The sequence below is a fragment of the Heterodontus francisci genome, chromosome 48, assembly GCF_036365525.1.
Source record: "Heterodontus francisci isolate sHetFra1 chromosome 48, sHetFra1.hap1, whole genome shotgun sequence".
In the NCBI taxonomy this organism is placed as follows: domain Eukaryota; kingdom Metazoa; phylum Chordata; class Chondrichthyes; order Heterodontiformes; family Heterodontidae; genus Heterodontus; species Heterodontus francisci.
Genome location: NC_090418.1, coordinates 2,020,356 through 2,040,388, shown reverse-complemented (window position 1 = coordinate 2,040,388; position 20,033 = coordinate 2,020,356). Strand labels below are relative to the sequence as shown.

General features: G+C 45.9%; 1 protein-coding gene across 1 annotated transcript in view; it reads right to left on the bottom strand.

The window, feature by feature from the left end:
- The window catches only part of dnah2 (dynein, axonemal, heavy chain 2), a 178,845-nt gene that overhangs the window by 139,889 nt on the left and 18,923 nt on the right, over positions 1–20,033 (bottom strand). The window contains exons 6-9 of the mRNA XM_068023578.1: positions 17,217–17,327; positions 12,302–12,540; positions 8,408–8,599; positions 4,034–4,191 (exon numbers count right to left, since the gene is read on the bottom strand). Coding sequence (XP_067879679.1) covers positions 4,034–4,191; positions 8,408–8,599; positions 12,302–12,540; positions 17,217–17,327 — 700 coding nt within the window. The remainder of the gene's footprint in view (positions 1–4,033; positions 4,192–8,407; positions 8,600–12,301; positions 12,541–17,216; positions 17,328–20,033) is intronic.

Below are 20,033 nucleotides of genomic sequence, written 5' to 3'. Positions count from 1 at the left end.
CTGCCAGGGTAGGATTTGAACTAAAAACAAGAAATGCTGGAAATACTCAGCAGGTCTGGCAGCATCTGTGGAGACAGAAGCAGAGTTAACATTTCCGGTCAGTGACCCCTCATCAGAACTGGCAAAGGTTAGAAATGTAATAGGTTTTAAGCAAATAAAGCGGAGATGGGGCAAGAGATAACAAAAGTGAAGGTGTTGATAGGACAGGGTCACAGAGAATAACTGACCAGAAGGTCATGGAGCAAAGGCAAACAGGATGTTAATGGTGTGTTGAAAGACAAAGTGTTAGTGCAGAGAGGGTGTTAATGGACAGAAAAATGAACAGCCCTGGCCCAAAGCACAAACATGAAAAAAACAGTGGGCAGGCACATGGTTAAAAAAATGAACTGATGAAACAAACTAAAATCAAATAAAAATAAAAAATAAAAAATAACACAATGTTCAGTCCGGCAGGCTGCAGCATGCCTAATCGGTAAATGAGATGCTGTTCCTCGAGCTTGCGTTGATGTTCTCTGGAACACTGTAGCAATCCCAGGACAGATATATGGGCATGAGAGCAGGGGGGTATGTTGAAATGGCAAACAACTGGAAGCTTAGGGTCATGCTTTCAGACTGAGTGGAGGTGTTCCGCAAAGTAGTCACACAATCTGCGTTTGGTCGCCCCAACGTAGAGGAGACCACATTGTGAGCGGCGAATACAGTATACTAAATTGAAAGAAGTACTAGTAGATCGCTGCTTCACCTGAAATGAGTGTTTGGGGCCTTGGATACTGAGGAGAGAGAAGGTAAAAGTGCAGATATTACACCTCCTGCGATTGGATGGGAAGTTGCCGTGGGAAGGGGACAAGGAGTTGGGGGTAATGGAGGAGTGGACCAGGGTGTCACGGAGGGAATGATCCCTTCGGAATGCTGACATGGGAGGGGAAGGGAAGATGCATTTGGTAGTGGCATCACGCTGGATGTGGTGGAAATAGCGGAGGATGATCCTTTGGATGTGGAGGCTGCTGGGGTGGAATGTGAGGACAAGAGGAATCCTGTCGCGGTTCTGGGAGGGAAGGGAAGAGGTGAGGGTAGAGGTGCGGGAAATGGGCCGGACACGGTTCAGGGCCGTTTCAACCACAGTGGGGTGGCATCCTCGGTTGAGGAAAAAGGAAGACATATCAGAAACGCTGTCGTGGAAGGTTGCATCATCAGAGCAGATGCGTCGGAGACGGAGAAACTGGGAGAATGGAATGGAGTCCTTGCAGGAGGCAGGGTTTGAAGAAGTGTAGTTGAGGTAGCAGTGGGAGTGGCCGCGGGAGTAGGTGGGCTGCCAGACTTGCTGAATATTTTCAGCATTTGTTTTTATTTCACGCATGCAGGCACACACGCATACATACACGTGCAAGTGTAGACACGTGCGTAATAAAAACAAGAAAAGCTGGAAATACTCAGCAGGTCTGGCAGCATTTGTGGAGAGAGAAGCAGAATTAATGTTTCGGGTCAGTGACCCTTCTTCGGAACTGGCAAATATTAGAAATGTTAAAGGTTATATGCAAGTAAAGCGGGGGTGGGGCAAGAGATAACAAAGGAGAATGTGCAGATTGGAGAAGGCCATAGAAGACCTGACCAGAAGGTCATGGAGCAAAGGCAAACAATATGTTAATGGACACGTGCGTACGCGCGCAAATGTAGACACGTGCGTACACGCGCCAGTGTAGACACATAACGCGTGCACGCACACACGTGCAGCCACGTGTGCGCACACAAACACACGTGCAGCCACATCACGTGCAGCCACATACGTGCGCACACAGACGTGCAGCCACACACGGGCGCGCGCACACACACGGGCAGCCACACACGGGCGCGCGCACACACACGGGCAGCCACACACGGGCGCGCGCACAACACAAGTGTAGCCACATACGTGCGCGCGCGCACACACGTGTAGCCACATACGTGCGCGCGCGCACACACGTGTAGCCACATACGTGCGCGCGCGCACACACGTGTAGCCACATACGTGCGCGCGCGCACACACGTGTAGCCACATACGTGCGCGCGCGCACACACACGTGTAGCCACATACGTGCGCGCGCGCACACACACGTGTAGCCACATACGTGCGCGCGCGCACACACACGTGTAGCCACATACGTGCGCGCGCGCACACACACGTGTAGCCACATACGTGCGCGCGCACACACACGTGTAGCCACATACGTGCGCGCGCACACACACGTGTAGCCACATACGTGCGCGCGCACACACACACGTGTAGCCACATACGTGCGCGCGCACACACACACGTGTAGCCACATACGTGCGCGCGCACACACACACGTGTAGCCACATACGTGCGCGCGCACACACACGTGTAGCCACATACGTGCGCGCGCACACACACGTGTAGCCACATACGTGCGCGCGCACACACACGTGTAGCCACATACGTGCGCGCGCACACACACGTGTAGCCACATACGTGCGCGCGCACACACACGTGTAGCCACATACGTGCGCGCGCACACACACGTGTAGCCACATACGTGCGCGCGCACACACACGTGTAGCCACATACGTGCGCGCACACACACACACGTGTAGCCACATACGTGCGCGCACACACACACGTGTAGCCACATACGTGCGCGCACACACACACGTGTAGCCACATACGTGCGCGCGCACACACACACACACGTGTAGCCACATACGTGCGCGCGCACACACGTGTAGCCACATACGTGCGCGCGCGCACACACGTGTAGCCACATACGTGCGCGCGCGCACACACGTGTAGCCACATACGTGCGCGCGCGCACACACGTGTAGCCACATACGTGCGCGCGCGCACACACGTGTAGCCACATACGTGCGCGCGCGCACACACGTGTAGCCACATACGTGCGCGCGCGCACACACGTGTAGCCACATACGTGCGCGCGCGCACACACGTGTAGCCACATACGTGCGCGCGCGCACACACGTGTAGCCACATACGTGCGCGCGCGCACACACGTGTAGCCACATACGTGCGCGCACGCACACACGTGTAGCCACATACGTGCGCGCACGCACACACGTGTAGCCACATACGTGCGCGCACGCACACGTGTAGCCACATACGTGCGCGCACGCACACACGTGTAGCCACATACGTGCGCGCACGCACACACGTGTAGCCACATACGTGTGCGCGCACACACACACAAAGCGTAGACACATATATGTGCGCACACACATGTGTAGACATAAGAACATAAGAACTTGGAGCAGGAGTAGGCAATTCAGCCCCTCGAGCCTTCCGTGCCATTCAATAATATCACAGCTGATCTCATCTTGGCCTCAACTCCACTTTCCTGCCCGTTCTCCATAACCCTTCAACCCATTAATAATTAAAAATATGTCTATCTCCTCCTTAAATTTACTCAATGTCGCGGCATCCACCGTACTCTGGGGTAGTGAATTCCACAGGCTCACGACCCTTTCAGAGAAGTAATTTATCCTCATCTCTGTTTTAAATCTGCTACCCCTTTTCCTAAAACTATGACCTCTCGTTCTAGATTGCCCCACAAGAGGAAACATCCTCTCTACGTCTACTTTGTCAATCCTCTTAATTATCTTATATACCTCAATTAGATCGCCTCTCATTCTTATAAACGCTATAAAGGCCTAAACTGCTCAATCTCTCTTCAAAAGACAAACCCCTCATCCCTACACACCCAAGTGTAGACATACACATACATATGTGCACACAAGTGTAGAGACACACACGTGCATACGTGTGTATACACACACACACTCTCTCTCTCTCTCTCTCTCTCTCTTCACCCCCCCCCCCCCCCCCTCCCAGCAGAGGTCACTGGATAGTAATCTGCAATAGGATCACTGCCTGGCTTTCCTCCTTTCCTAGCCCAGAGATGTGTAGACCAATTAAACCCTAAATTGACCACCTACAATCTGAGATCAGCAAGCAGTTTCAACAGTTGGAACCAGATAGCAGCATGAATCGATACTGCTATGAGCAAAGGTTATGATCAGGCCTCACCTGGTGTGAATGGAGGCAGCACGTGCAAAGTGGCTCTTCCAGGTTTGGCAACACTCGATGCAGTCGTGGAGAGTGGCCTTACTCGATTTGGTATGACCCTCAAATATCCTGTCCAATGAGATCTCTCCAGAGCACAGATGGATTATCTCATTACTCAGCTGAAAAGACACCGGAAGGCAGACGGGTAAAACAAGTTTGTTTGCTAATTGGTGTCAGAATGAAAGCACAAAGTTTTGAGAGGCAAAACGTGCCAACATAGCCACAGTCACTGCACCCCAAAACGTAATTCATTGCATGTAGTATTTTGAACCATTATGCCAAGACATTAATTAGCACAAATAATGCAAAATTAATTGCATTTAAACTAAAGAGAGCATAGCCAGGGTAATCACACTCACTACATAATTTATTGAACTAAATTATCATTTAAAATTTACACAACCTATTTCCATATCATGCATAATTCCGTCACAAACTTTATTTACATAATTTATTTACACAATCTGGTATTATAACTTTGTAATTAATTAACATTATACTTCTAAAAGAGCCATGAAATTTGGTTCAATTAGCATACAAAGGCTTAATGTGTTCTAATATTCCCCTCTCTGTTATTTTGAAGGAAGCATTAGCCCGTTACATGCAAGAGGCTTAGTACCTCCATTATAGCAAAGAGGAATTTCATTCAAAACTGTTCATCATTTGCCCTCTAGTATTTGAAGAGTAACATTTCAGGGAACACCAGCGTTAGAATTTGTGTAGCAAAAATAACGCTATATCGCAGAACCGTACTAACAGATATGGAACAGCAAAAGCCCAGATGGTACACTAATCCAGTACTTTACAATCAACGGTGTAAAACTGGCTCCACCATGGCTCCTCTTCAACTTATTTACTCTCGTGAGGGAGGTGAATTTAACCAGAGGACACTTCCAAGATTTGTGAAACGCCTTTATTTTTAATTCAATCATGGGATTTGAGCATCGCTGGCAATTATTGTTCATCCCTAATTGCCCTTGGGTAGGTGGTGGTGAGCTGCCTTCTTGAACCGCTGCAGTCCATGTGGTATAGGTACACCCACAGTGCTGTGAGGGAGGGAGTGACAGTGAAGGAATGGTGATATAGTTCCAATTCAGGATGGTGTGTGACTTGGAGGGGAATTTGAAGGCAGTAGTGCTCCCATGCATCTGCTGCCCTTGTCTTTCTAGGTGGTAGAGGTCATGGGTTTGGAAGGCGCTGTCGAAGGAGACTTGGCAAGTTGTTGCAATGCATCTTGTATATGATACACACTGTTGCCACTGTGCGCCGGTGGTAGAGGGAGTAAATGTTTAAGGTAGTGGACGGGTTGCACATCAACCCATTGCCCATTGGGCTGCTTTGAACTGGATGGTGTTGAGCTTCTTGAGTGTTGTTGGAGCTGCACTCTCCAGGGAAGTGGACAGTATTCTATCACACTCCTGACTTGTGCCTTGTAGATGGTGGACAGGCACTGGGGAGTCAGATGATGAGTTACTTACCACAGAATTCCCAGTTTCTGACCTTTTGTAGCTACAGCATTTATATGCTGGTCCAGTTAAGTTTCTGGTTAATGGTAACCGCCCCCCCCCCCCCCCCCCCCACCACATGTTGATGGTGGAGGATTCAGTAATGGTAATGCCATTGAATATCAAAGGGAGATGGCCCCTCATCCCCAAAGGTAACTGAACAAAACTCATTCCTTACTCTTGGGGATGAGGGAGATGTTTCACAAAGTGCCCCCTAGTTTAAATCACCTCCTTTGCGAGACTAAATAAGTTGGAGAGGAGTCATGGTGCTTTCAGATCGTAACCACTGCTCCCACCTTGTTTTTTTTAAACTGGAAGTTGCTAGTAATGATTATCCTTTTGTCATTTTCAGCTACTCTTGTCATATCTTTTGTTTCTTTACTTGTCCCATTACCACCCCCCCTTTTGCTTTGCACCATCATCCCTTCTGTCATTTAATCTCTCCTGCCTTACACCCTATCAGAGGCCTTCCCTTTCCTTCTTCCCCAACTTTTCCCCAGTTCTGTACTTGCTAAAAACCCATTGCATCCCTAACTTTTTGCAGCTCTGATGAAAGGTCATCGACCTGAAATGTTAACTATTTCTCTCTCCACAAATGCTGCCTGAGCTGCTGAGCGTTTCCAACATTAATGCTTTTATATGGGCAAAAATCCCATGGGTTATCAACCTACCTATACAAACTGAAACATTGAACCCTTACATTCCACAGATGGCATTTCAATGGCCCATTCATACCCAGGCACTAAATCTTCTTTCAACTGATTCACCAGTTAGTGTCGGACAACAAGCAAGGTTAAAAAGGGCAGGTGAAAAGCTGGGATAAATAAGGAAAAATAAGGAAGTGGAAGCAAGATGACATCAACCTGCTGTTCTAAAAGTTTGAAGATTTCAGGAAGAAGGAAAGATTGAGGGATATAAAGATCTTTAAGGCGCTGGGAATGAGTAAACCATTGGAAATAAATTAATCTTGATTTCAAGCGCGGATACACCAGGAAGATCATTTGAAACATAGAAACAGGAGGAGGCTATTCAGCCCCTCGAGGCTGTTCCGCCATTGATTTATTTTATTTTTATTTATTTATTTAGAGATACAGCACTGAAACAGGCCCTTCGGCCCACCGAGTCTGTGCCGACCAACAACCACCCATTTATACTAACCCTACAGTAATCCCATATTCCCTACCACCTACCTACACTAGGGGCAATTTACAATGGCCAATTTACCTATCACCTGCAAGTCTTTGGCAGTGGGAGGAAACCGGAGCACCCAGCGAAAACCCATGCGGTCACAGGGAGAACTTGCAAACTCCACACAGGCAGTACCCAGAATTGAACCCGGGTCCCTGGAGCTGTGAGGCTGCGGTGCTAACCACTGCGCCGCCCGATCATGACTGATCTGTATCTCAACTCCATCTCCCCGCCTCGGTTCCGTAACCCTTAACAAACTTACTAAACAAAAATCTATCAATCTCAGTTTTGAAATTCCCAATTGACCCCCCAGTCCCAACAACTTTTTGTGAGAGAGTGAGTTCCAGCTTTCCACTACCCTTTGTATGAAGCAGTGATTCATGACATCACCCCTGAACGACCTGGTTCTAATTTTAAGGTTATGTCGCTTTGTTCTGGACTCCCCGCCAGAGGAAATAATTTCTCTCTATCGACCCCATCAACTCCTTTAACCATCTTAAACGCAACAATTAGATCACTCCTTAATCTTCGACACGCAAAGGAAAACCAGCCTAATCTGTGCAACCTGCCTCGTAGTTTAATCTCTGGTATAATTCTGGTGAGCCTGTACTGTTCTCCGTTCGAAACCTATATCTCCTTCCTGAGGTGCGGTGCCCAGAACTGAATGCAGTTACTACAGATGGGGTGCCAACGGGCCTCTCAGAAATGGAAGTAGTATTTTCAAGTCTTCAACAACGTGTGCTAAACCCTTAGTTGAGTTGTTGAGGGGAAAAGATTTTAGCACAAAATGTGCTTCTTTGTGCTTGACCATCACTGGCTGTTTTGTTTGATGCAGGGCATGTTCCTTTCCTATTACTCCCTGTTGCTGCGAACTGGCAGATCTCCATCACTATCAAGGCGGAGATCAGTTAAGTCATCACCGACTGAGAACTGAAGATAATGCAGCTACTAAATGAGCCATTAGAGGAAGGCAATCAGATTTCTCATACATGGCCTGTCCTTAATCTACCTTGCAACAGTTGCATCGATATAAAAAAGACTTGCATTTCTGCAGCACACTTCATGACCTCAAGTCCCAAAGTACTTTACAGCCAATGAAGGGGAGGTGATGGTGTAGTGGTACTGTCACTGGACTAGTGACCCAGGGTATTGCTCTGGGGACATGGGTTCAAATCCCACTGCAGAAGGTGGAATTTGAATTCAATTAATAAATCTGGAATTAAAAAGCTAGTCTAATGATGGTCATGAAACCATTGTTGATTGTTGTAAAAACCCACCTGGTTCACTAATGTCCTTTAGGAAAGGAAATCTGCTGTCCTTACCTGGTCTGACCTACATGTGACTCCAGATCCACAGCAACGTGGTTGACTCTTAACTGCCCTCTGAAACGGCCTAGTAACCTACTCAGTCCAAGGGCAATTAGGGATGGGCAACAAATGCTGGCCTGCCAGTGACACCCACATCCCATTACAGAATTTAAAAAAAACTCTCTCAGTACTGATCCTCCGACAGTGCAGCACTCCCTCACTGGAAGTATCAGCCTGGGTTTTATTCTCAGGTCTCTGAAGTGGGGCTTCAACCTACGATCTTCTGATTCAAGAGGCAAGAGTGCTGCCAGGTGGTCAGCTATGGTTTTACTCACTTTGCGGAAGAGTGCGGTGATGCGATCCCTGGTGTTGTAGAACTTTGAATTGATCCAAATGATGCGGATAAGACTGAGGATGTGTGGCAGCTTGTCTGGTATGTCTTTGACTTTCAGTGTTGTCAGCTCCCCACAGGGGCCATTGAGTATGGCCAGGAAGCTGAGGTTCGACTGGGCCTGCGAACGCCCATCCTGAACACAAAGTGCAAAAAGATTCAATAAACACAAAATCAGTACAAAATACTAGAATTCAAGGGAACTTATTAGGAAACCGATAGAGCATCTTTATAGCAGCAACTTCTCCCAAGGTGCTAACGGAGTGGAGATTGAGCCCTGAGCAGGAGTAGAGAAGAGGTAGGCGAGAAAGGTGATTGGAATGGTGGGTTTTAAGGAGGCTTTTGAAGGTGGCATTGATGGAACAGAGGAGGAGGGGGCTTGACAAGAGGATTGCAAAGCGTGGAGGCGAGATGGCTGACAGTTTTCAGCCACACTTCTGTAAAAATTACATCTTAATGTTATGTACAGGGAATTTAAGCTTCAAATAGCCTCGTTATTTTTATAATTGCATATATTAAAGAATTGCATCAGGGCTACATTACTGTCTCATCAATCTGAGACAATCTAATGAAATGAACGTTATGATGATTTAATTGTCCTAGTACTTTGCCCATGCAGAAAAACTGAGTATACTTGTTCAATTTATCAGATTTGCTGACAAACGTACCAATATATTTATCAGTGATCTCAAACTTGGAAATGTCAGCATCCACAGCCTTTTGGGTGAGAGTTCCAGATTCCCACTACCCTTTGTGTGAAGAAGTGCTTCCTGACATCGCCCCTGAACAGCCTAGCTCTAATTTTAAGATTATACCACCCCCCCCCCAATGTTCTGGTTTCCTTCCTATTTTGTCTCTACCTACTTTGACAAATCCCTTAATCATCATGATGGAGCAGAGGGAGAGCAGGTTATACAGTACACTAGAATTGTAAACCTGGAAGGTGCAAGCAGGGACTAGGACTGCAGGACATTGCAGAGGTAGGCTGTGGCCTGACCGTGAAAGGTTTTTATAGCAAGGGATGAGAATTTCAAATTAATTTCCTGGGGGCTGGTTGGTGGTGCAGAGAATCAGTTGAGGTTGATGAGAATACATGGGGCAGGGTGGGGGTGATAGGTGAGCAGGACTTGATCTGGGATAGGAAGTGGGTGGCAGGATTCTGAAAGAGTTGGGGGCTATTATAGGATCAAGCTTGTGAGGGTGGGGTCAGCAAAAGAGCATAATCGTTTAAAGTGGAGGTCATAAAGGATGAGATTTATAGTGGAGTTAGGGGTGAACTAGGAATGGGAAGGCTTGATATTTATTATTAGGAATTAGGCATTGATGATGGACTGGATGTGGAGTTTGAAGCTCAGCACAGGGCCAAGTTGGACATTGTGGTTATGCACCATTGGGTTCATAATTGATCAAGCAGCTGGCAAGAAGCACAAGATCAGAGGTTAAGCAGCCCAGGAGAGGGTGTTTTGTGTGGAGTGTGATGGAATACTCTCCACTTGCCTGGATGGGTGCAGTTCCAACAACGCTAAAGAAGCTCGACACCATCAAGGACAAAGCAGCCCACTTGATTGGCAACCCATCCACAGAAACATTCACTCCCCCCATCACTGATGCACAGTGGCAGCAGTGTGTACCATCTACAAGATGCACTGCAGCAACTCACCAAGTCTCCTTTGACAGAACCTTCCAAACCCATGACCTCTACAATCTAGAAGGACAAGGGCAGCAGACACATGAGAACACCACGACCTGCAAATTCCCCTCCAAGCCACACACCATCCTGACTTGGAACTATCTCGCCGTTCCTTCATTTCACAGGGTCAAAATCCTGGAACTTCCTTCCTAACAGCACTGTAGTTGTGCCTACCCCACATGGACTGCAGCAGTTCAAGAAGGCAGCTCACCACCACCTTCTCAAGGGTAATTAGGGATGAGCAATAAATGCTGGCCTAGCCAATGTCCACATCCCAGGAACGAAAAAAAAAACTCTGCGTTGCAGAGTTAAAAAGCAACACACATGTTGTAGTTAGGTTGGGTTGGCATACATCCTCTCACCCCTGGAACTCTCCTGCCCAAATTGATTGAAATTTCCTCTCACAACTGGCTGCAGAGGTGCGATATAAAATGAGTTGGACAGTTTCAACCCAGTGGCCAGGGGTCCTCAAGACAAGTTTGCTTACAGTCTGGTGTAAAATTGGAAATTTCACTCGAGAGAGATTGCTTGGGTCCAGGGAATGAAAACTATTACAAAATGGTGTGCAGCATACTCCGCCTAGTTCATCACTGAGGCACATTGTTCATACAGGGCAAGGGAGCTTCATTCTGCAACTTGAAGGGGTTATAGCTAACTCCCGGAGTGCATGAAATTAATCTCGATAAGTGCTTTATTCCCCACACTGACGCCCCTCTATTAATAAGCATAAAATCAAAATGTACATTTCCCCATTCACCTTTCAATCAACTAACTGGGATAATTATACCAATAATTATAGAACAACTAGTAAATTGTCACAGTCTATTGGTGAATATAATTTTTTTTTATAGAGGTGATAGCAATGACAGTGGAAGTGAAACTTTAAAAAGTCACTGCACAGACTCAGGACCAGAGTCTGCAAATAGTATGACAGTTGACAGAGGTAAATTGAATGGTAAATTGCTGAGTCAACAATTTACAATGGGAACTTTTAACAGCAAAACTTGACCAAAAAGCATGACTGTGGGAAGTAAGGTGTATGGTTCGGATGTGTACACTTGAGGCAAGTTTCTAATATCAAGATTAACTTTGGCAGAAACTGTCAAGGTTCATCCCAAGCAGCTCTGCAACACAGGAGTCTGTGCTCTACGGGCTGTTCCCAGGGACGCACACCGAGACAAACATCAACTGCTGCTGGAGGACTATCAATTCGGTGAAAGACGCCCTTTGGTCTGCCCGAAACTTGCTGGTCTTCCAGCGCAAAGAGTTGTCCACCACCGAATGTTGCAGACTGGCACATTCCAAGGTCCAGGACTACGTGCTGAGGGACGCACTAAAGCTTGGGGCAGCCGCAGCAAAGGCTCGATGGGGAAAGACCACAGTGTAAGGTCCCCCCACCAAGCTGGACTGAGGGGCTGGATCCATGGGAAACCCCTCGAACTGTATCGTTAATATTCTCAATTGCTGTAAATGTAAAACTGTAATTGACATGACAATTGTGAAACGGAAGGGTTGGGAAGAAACTCATGACAGTATTGAAGGAAACTGATCTCCCTTGCAATGTTTGTATTTTTTGGTGCTGTTTGGAAACTGTTTGGCAATGTAATTTTTACAGATTTTTATGAATAAAGTATATTTTGGAAATAAAAAAAAAAGAAACTACCAATCTCTTTTAACATGCTACTGTCAGCTAATTAAAGCAGGGTAGTGATGACACACTGCGTGCTGACTCTCTCAGTTGGAACAGTAGTAGGAGCATGGCACTGGATCTCAGCACCCTGGATTAGGGAAAAGGACAGAAAGTAAACGGGATCGCTTACTCATCACAAGCGCCCGATTTCTCATCACTATCTGGCATCCTTGGCAGCATATACCCTGGCCGGACAGGTAGCCAGGGACAGCAGGTACCTTGGCCGGGCAGGTACCCAGGGACAGCAGGTACCTTTTGCAGGTAGGTATCCAGGGACAGCAGGTACTTAGGTTGAGTGGGGTAGGCAGCAAAGCATCCACTGCCCTGGTAGAGTTCAGGAACTTGACACAGGCTTGCAATCAACCCACTGAGCTATCAGTACTCTGCAGGGTGCTTATCCACTGAACTATCCGAGCAGTGATCAGACTATCGTTATATAAAGCCTAGCTCAGACAAACCTGGATAAGCTTGGCTAGCTTGAGGAAGGGAGCAATGTAAGAGGATTTGGAAAGCTCAAGGATAGACTGGATGTGTTTGACACCAGCTTTATCCAGCTGAAAACCGATCCCTGACAGATCATCGCAGCGGTTGCGCCAGAACTCAATCTCATCCAAAGGTCCCGAGATCTCCCCCGTCTCCACGGCCTCCTGCGCACTCAGCACATCCTTAATCTGACGAGTCCAGTGAACAACGGCAGCTGAAAATTTAAGTGCACAGGTTAGACACAGAGGCCCTGGCCAACATTTCCAGGCACTTTCAGTTAGCACTGCTCCTCTTTCCCCTAATTTCCTCCCCTGTATCTTCTGAACAGGTACAGAAGGCGGCCATTCAGCCCTCTCAAGGCTGTTACACAGGGATAGGAGACCACCATTCAGCCCTCTCAAGGCTGTTACACAGAAACAGGACGAGGCCATTCAGCCCTCTCGTGTCTGTTCTGCAGGAACAAGAGGAGCCCATTCAGTCCCTCGAGCCTGTTACATAGAACATAACATAAGAAATAGGAGCAGGAGTAGGCCATTTGGCCCCTCAAGCCTGGCCCAACATTCGATAAGATCATGGCTGAACTGCCCCAGACCTCAACTCTTTCGTGCCAGCTCCTCATAGCCCTCAACTCCCCGATATTTCAAAAATCTATCTACCTCCTCTTTAAATACTTTCAGTGATCTAGCCTCCACAACTCTCTAGGGTAGAGAATTCCAAACATTCGCTACCCTATGAGAGAAGAAATTCCTTCGATTATCAGTTCGATAATCCCCCACTAGTGGAAACATCTTCTCAACGTCTACACCGTCAAGCCCCGTCAGAATCTTGTACGTTTTAATAAGGTCACCCCTCATTCTTCTAAACTCTAATGAATAAAGGCCTAACCTGTTTAGCTGGTCGTGATAAGTCAACCGCTTCATCAGCCTAGTGAATCCCTTTTGAACTGCCTCCAATGCCAGTATATCCTTTCTTAAATACGGGGACGAAAACAGTACTCCAGGTGCGGCCTCACCGACACCTTGTACTGTTGTAATAAGAGTTCCCTGTTTTTAAACTCCAACCCCCAAGCAATAAAGGCCAAAATTCCATTTGCCTTCTTAATTACTTGCTGCACCTGCTTGATAACTTTTTGTGTTTCATGCACAAGAACACCTAGATCCCTCTTTGCTACACTTTTTTGAAGACTCTCTCCATTTAAATAATAGTCTGCCTTTTGATTCTTCCTACCAAAGTGCATGACCTCACACTTTCCTACATTAAACTCCATCTGCCAAGTTTTTGCCCACTCACTCAACCTATCTATATCTCCTTGCAGATTCCTTATGTCCTCATCACAACATGCCCTCCCACCTATTTTTGTATCATCAGCACATTTGGATACATGACACTCTGCCGCCCCCTCCAAGTCTTTAATATAGATAGTAAATAATTGAGGTCCTAGGACTGATCCTTGTAGCGCTCCACTGGTTATGTCTTTCCAACCTGAAAAAGACCCATTAATCCCGACTCTCTGTCTTCTGTGAGTAAACCAATCCTCAATCCATTCTAATACATTACCCCCAATACAGTGAGCTCCTATCTTGTGCAATAATCTTTTATGTGGCACCTTATCGAATACCTTCTGGAAATCTAAATACACTGCATCTACCGGTTCCCCTGATCAACTCCGCCTGTTATATCCTCAAAGAACTCTGGCAAATTTGTCAAACATGATTTCCCTTTCACAAAACCATGTTGACTGTTAGATTGTATTAAGATTTCTAAATGTCCTGCTATTTCATCCTTAATAATGGACTCTAGCATTTTCCCAACAACTGATGTTAGGTTTACTGGCCTATAGTTTCCTGCTTTTTGTCTCCCTCCCTTCCTGAACATTAGCAGTTTTCCAATCCGCTGGGACCCTCCCGGAATCCAGTGAGTTCTGCAATATTTTGACCAATGCCTCCACTACCTCTGCAGCCACTTCCTTTAAAACCCTTGGATGTAGACCATCAGGCCCTGGCAACTTGTCTGACTTTAGTCCCATTAGTTTGTCGAATATATTGTCCCTTGTGATAGAGATTGTTACTAGATCTTTCCTCCCATTAGCTCCTTGCTTATCTGATATTTGTAGGATGTTTATAGTGTCATCCACCATGAGGACATTTGCAGCCAATCAGTACATGGCAGGACCCATGAATAAATGACAAAATCATTGGATCTTTTAGGTGATTTTATTTGGGCAGGGAAAGTTGGGCAGGACAATATTATTTGAATAGTTCCATGGGATCATCTGCATTCACCTAAACAAACAGACACAAGGAGCCCCAGTGTAACATCTCATCCAAAGACCAGCACGTCTGACAGTGTAGCACTCCCTCTGTTGTGTGCCAGACTGTCAGCCTAGATTATGTGCTCAGTTCCTGGAGTAGGACCCAACTGGGAAGAACAATAACCCACTGAGCCAAGCTGACATTCCTGGGGTGAGTAGGATTGGGCCCAGGACTGCTGCTTAGTTCTAGCATTGGAATGTGCCATGCACCAATCTCTGAAAGCAACCCTATCCTGACGTTTTCTTTTACAGAATTACCTCTTTAAAAGTCGGGTGCTTTTGGAGAATCTGCAGCCTGAAATGTGGACAAGGGAGCATGAGCACGTCCTGGATGAGTTTGCCCAAGATGTGACACAGAGGGTTCTGACCGTGCACATGGATTCATTCCTTGGTCTGCAGGTGATCCTCGGCACGCCTTCACAGGTATGTTTCACTGTGGGATGACTCTGGCAGGCTCCATTCATCAGCAGTAGATAGGTTAGGAACATAAGAACAGGAGAAGGCCATTCAGCCCCTCCAGCCTGTTCTGCAATTCATTAGATCAGAGCTGTTCATATCTTAACTCCATTTACCCGGTTTGCTTTCATAGCCCTTAATGCCCTTGCCCAACAAACATCTGTCAATCCCAGTTTTGACACTTCCAGTTGATTCCCAACCTTTTGAGGGACAGTGTTCCAGATTTCCACTCCCCTTTATGTGAAAACGTGCTTCCTGACAACACCCCTGAACAGCCTGGCTCTAATTTTAAGGTTATGCCCCTTGTTCTGGATTCCCCCCACCAGAGGAAATAGTTTCTTGCGGTCGACGCTACCAAAGCCTTTAATTATCTTAAACACCTCGATTAGATCATCCCCTTAATCTTCTATACTTGAGAGAATAAAAGCCTAGGCTATGCAAACTACCCTCATAATTTAACTCTCTTAACCCCGGTATCATTCTGGTGAATCTGCACTTCACCCCTTCCGAGGCTAATATATCCTTCCTGAGCTGCAGTGCCCAGAACTGAACTCAGTTACTCCAGATACTGTCTAACCAGAGCTTTATACAAGTGGAACATCTCTTCCACCCTTTATATTCCAGTCCCATTGAGGTAAAGGCCAACATTGTATTAGCCTTTTTCATTTTTTTTTTGTACCTGTCCACTAGCTTTTAGTGATTTCTATTCTTATTTATTTATTTTATTTAGAGATACAGCACTGAAACAGGCCCTTCGGCCCACCGAGTCTGTGCCGACCAACAACCACCCATTTTTATACTAATCCTACATTAATCCCATATTCCCTACCACATCCCCACTATTCTCCTATCACCTACCTACACTAGGGGCAATTTACAACAGCCAATTTACCTATCAACCTGCAAGTCTTTGGCTGTGGGAGGAAACCGAAGCACCCGGCGGAAACGCACGCGGTCATAGGGAGAACTTGCAAACTCCACACAGGTAGTACCCAGAACTGAACCCGGGTCGCTGGAGCTGTGAGGCTGCAGTGCTAACCACTGCACCACTGTGCCGCCCTTGGGCTCCTAAATCCCGCTGCTCCTCCACGATTGCTAGCTTCTGGCAATTTAGAAAATAAGCTGGTTTATCTTCAGTCCAAAATGAACGAGTTCATACTTCTCCATGTTGAACTCCATTCACTACAGTTTTGCCCACTCATTCAGTCAAGTAGTGTAACTGTGTTTAGGTCCCCCACCTCCTCCGCCACAAGCAACTGTTGTCTCCACAAGCTCCGTGACCACCTGAATCATGTTCCTCTATTCCTGTGCAGCCCACGGGTTATCTCGTACTTCATCCGCAAAGAGAAAGTCGAGATCTTATTGAAATATATAAGATGCTGAGGGGGTTTGATAGGGTAGATGCTGAGAGGGTGTTTCCCCTCATAGGGGAATCTAGAACTAGGTGGGCACAGTTTTAAAATAAGGGGTTTCCCATTTAAGACAATGATAAGGAGGAATTTCTTTCTCAGAGAATCGTTAATCTTTATTCGTTAATCTTCCCCAGAAAGCTGTGGAAACTGGGTCATTGAATATATTCAAGGCTGAGTTGGATAGATTTTTGATCTTTAAGGGAATCCAGGGTTATGGGGGCAGGTAGGAAAGTGGAGTTAAGGCCATAATTAGATCAGCCGTGATCTTATTGAATGGTGAAGCAAGCTTGAAGGGCCGAATGGCCTACTGATCCAATTTCTTATCTTCATATGTTCATGAATTTGGAGACTCTATAAATTAAATCCACAAGTCCCGCTCCACCTCATTGGGTGATAAAGTAGTCTAAACAACTTCTCGATACAGCACCCCACACCATTTTCAACAGGGCACTCCACACCTGAATGACCTTCTGCAAAATAACATTTCTCCTAATTGCTTCCTTCTTTTTGCCTTCGAGTTACTGATGCATCGACCAGCTTTTCTTGATCAAAGGACCTCGGAATTTTGAACACTCCACCAACAGCGAGTGACCAGTGGGAGCATTAAACAGAGAGCTTTCGAACACAACTTGCAGTGTGGGGAGTGGGGAGGTGGGTGTGGAGGTAACTGTGAAATAGTCACTGTATGACCTTATTTGAAACTCTACTCACTTTCCAGTCTCTGTACAAGCTCTTTGTCCATTGCCGCCTGTTCAGGTGTCAGGTTCAAGCTTTCAAGCGGGATGTAGAGGACTGTGTGGCCATCCAACTTGTAGCGAGCATCTACAGGGAAGAGTAAGACTGCATAAATCTTTTGCATAGTTCTCCTTTTGACAGTGTGGTAGGGAGTCATGCAGTCACGGAAGGTCCCAGCTTCATCCTCAGTCTGTGCCGTTAACAGGTCTCACCCAGGGAGTAGTCTGGGTGGTCCAATTGGCTTCAGGGCCCCCTGGGCTTGGAAGGATGGCGGGCATGTGGTATTTCACTCCAAATCCAGTGACCAGCCCGCCCGCCCGCACCCTGGATAAGATGCACCAGTGTAGATGTCAGGTGAGAAGAGGATCAGGGTCCTTGGCTGGCCAATCTGCCAGCATTCACTATCTCAAACATGCAGAACGGCCACTTGGGCAAGTTACTGGAAGGGTAGTTAGCACCTATGGAACCATAATCACAGAACTGTTACAGCGCGGACGGAAGCCATTCGGCCCATCATGTCTGCACCGGCTCTCCAAATGAGCAATTCACCTACTGCCATTCCCCCGCCTTCTACCTGTAACCCAGCACATCCTTCCTTTTCTGATAACAGTCTAATTCCCTTTTGAATGCCTCGATTGAACCTGCCTCCACCGCACTCTCACGCAGTGTATTCTTGATCCTAAACACTCACTGTGTGAAAAAGTTTTTCCTCATGTCACTATTTCTTCTTTTTATAATTACTTTAAATCTATACCTTCTTGTTCTCGGTCCTTTCATGAGTGGGAACAGTTTTTCCCTATCCACTCTATCCAGACCCCTCATGATTTTGAATACCTCTATCAAATCTCCTCTCAGCCTTCTCTTCTCCAATCTATCTACATAACTGAAGTTTTTCTACCCTGGAACCATTCCCATGAATCTTTTCTGTACTCTGTCCAATGCCCTCACAACTTTCCTAAAGTGAGGTGCCCATAACTGGACGCAATACTCCAGCTGAGGCCGAACTAGTGTCTTATATAAGTTTAACATAACCTCCTTGCTCTTGTACTCTACGCCCCTAGTAATAAAGCCCAGAAGGCTGTATTATTACGAGTGTTTCAATTTTTAAGTTAAATTTTGTAGATTTATGGTTTAAAACTGAAAAGAAGTCCATGGATTTTTTTTTTAAACAAGGATCACTGAGAGGTCTGGATTATCAACAATTACTGGAAGGCACCTGTCTTCAAATAATTACCCAGCAGGGGTTGTTTTTGACTTGGGGTAGATTTTACAGAGAAGTGATAGGTCATGATTTATAGAGGTCAGGAGGCTTGTTTCTTGTGACATTGGTTATGGTTTCGCTTTGGACAGTGAGTTAGGATATGGACAATGGTTTAAAAAGACAGTTGGAGAAAACTTGCCAAGAAGAACAAACCACCCCAACTCAGTCTGTTCCAGCAGTTTGAAACAGCCTGCTAGTTTCCATCTCTCGAGAAGCTGAGAAGCAAGTGCAAGAAGCAGACTGAAACTGTTGCCACATTTCTGCTATAAGGCCTGTCTAAAATCTCTGTTGCTGCATTTCCTGGAAAGCCTACCAAAACGGATCTTCAACGTTGCCTGAAAACAACTGTTCTAGGGAGATCCCAGTGCCAGCATTTGGGACGCCAAACCAAAACAAAGGACATTTTTCCATATCTTCTCTTTCTTCTTCAAGAATTAGCAATTATTTAACCCTTTATTTGTAATAGAGCTCTAAAACACAAATCCCTTTATTTTTCTGGTTAACCGATGTATATGTGTGTGTGCATGAGAGAGGGGCTATGGTAAAGGGAACTTTTATATTTCAATCTGTGTGTTTATGCTTTGCTTCATTATTGGTTAAGACTTGTTTTACAATAAACTGATAATTTTGTTGTTTATTAAAGAAACCTGGTTGGTGTGTTTTATTCTGGGATATAAATAGAGTCTATGATTAACCATATTGTTAAGCGGGAAAAAATGAAAGTATATGTTGTGACCCATGGAGAAAGTGGTACTAGAATAAACAGTGCACGCCTTCAGCCTCGGTCGTAACATATAATTGGGCGCTCTTTGCTGGGTAACCCAACGCAGACGATGTGCAATTGTAAGTGGGGTAATAATAATTGAAAAGAGGGGAAAAAAACAGGTTTCTTGTGCAGCAGATTAAAGTTTACTCTACCGGAATGTCTTTAACAGTTGCTGTGACTTTTCTGCAGAAGGAGGATGTATCCCTAAGTGATTTGAGACATTTAACCAAGATTAGACTAAAGGATTTGGCAGACCTGTTGGTGTTAGAGTCAAAACCAGGAGCTAAGAATGCAGACCTAATTGAAGTAATAGCACAACATTTGCAATTGGAAGAAGGCGGCAGCAAATCAGAGGGTACTGCAGTTGAATTAGCTAAAATTCAGTTACAAATGATAAAACTTGAGCAGGAACAGGAAATGGAAAAACTTAAGCTTGAACAGAAAAGGAGGAAAAATAATTTTAAAAACTTGAGCTCGAAAGAGAATTGACAATGAAGAAGCTTGAATTTGAAAAAGAGGAAAGGGAAAACGAGAAAGCATTTCAAAGAGAAAGAGAAGGAAGGGAATTCAAAGTTAAAAAGATGGAACTAAGAAAAGGGGGTGGTCTTGACTCCAGGGTAAGTTCTGGTGAGGAAAGATCTGGCTCCAGCTCAGGACCCAGTGGAGAACTATTTAAATTTGTGCAAGCACACCACAAGTTTGAGGAAAGGGCCGTAGAGGCAGTTTTCATTTTTTTTGAAAAGATAGCCAAACAGATGAAGTGGCC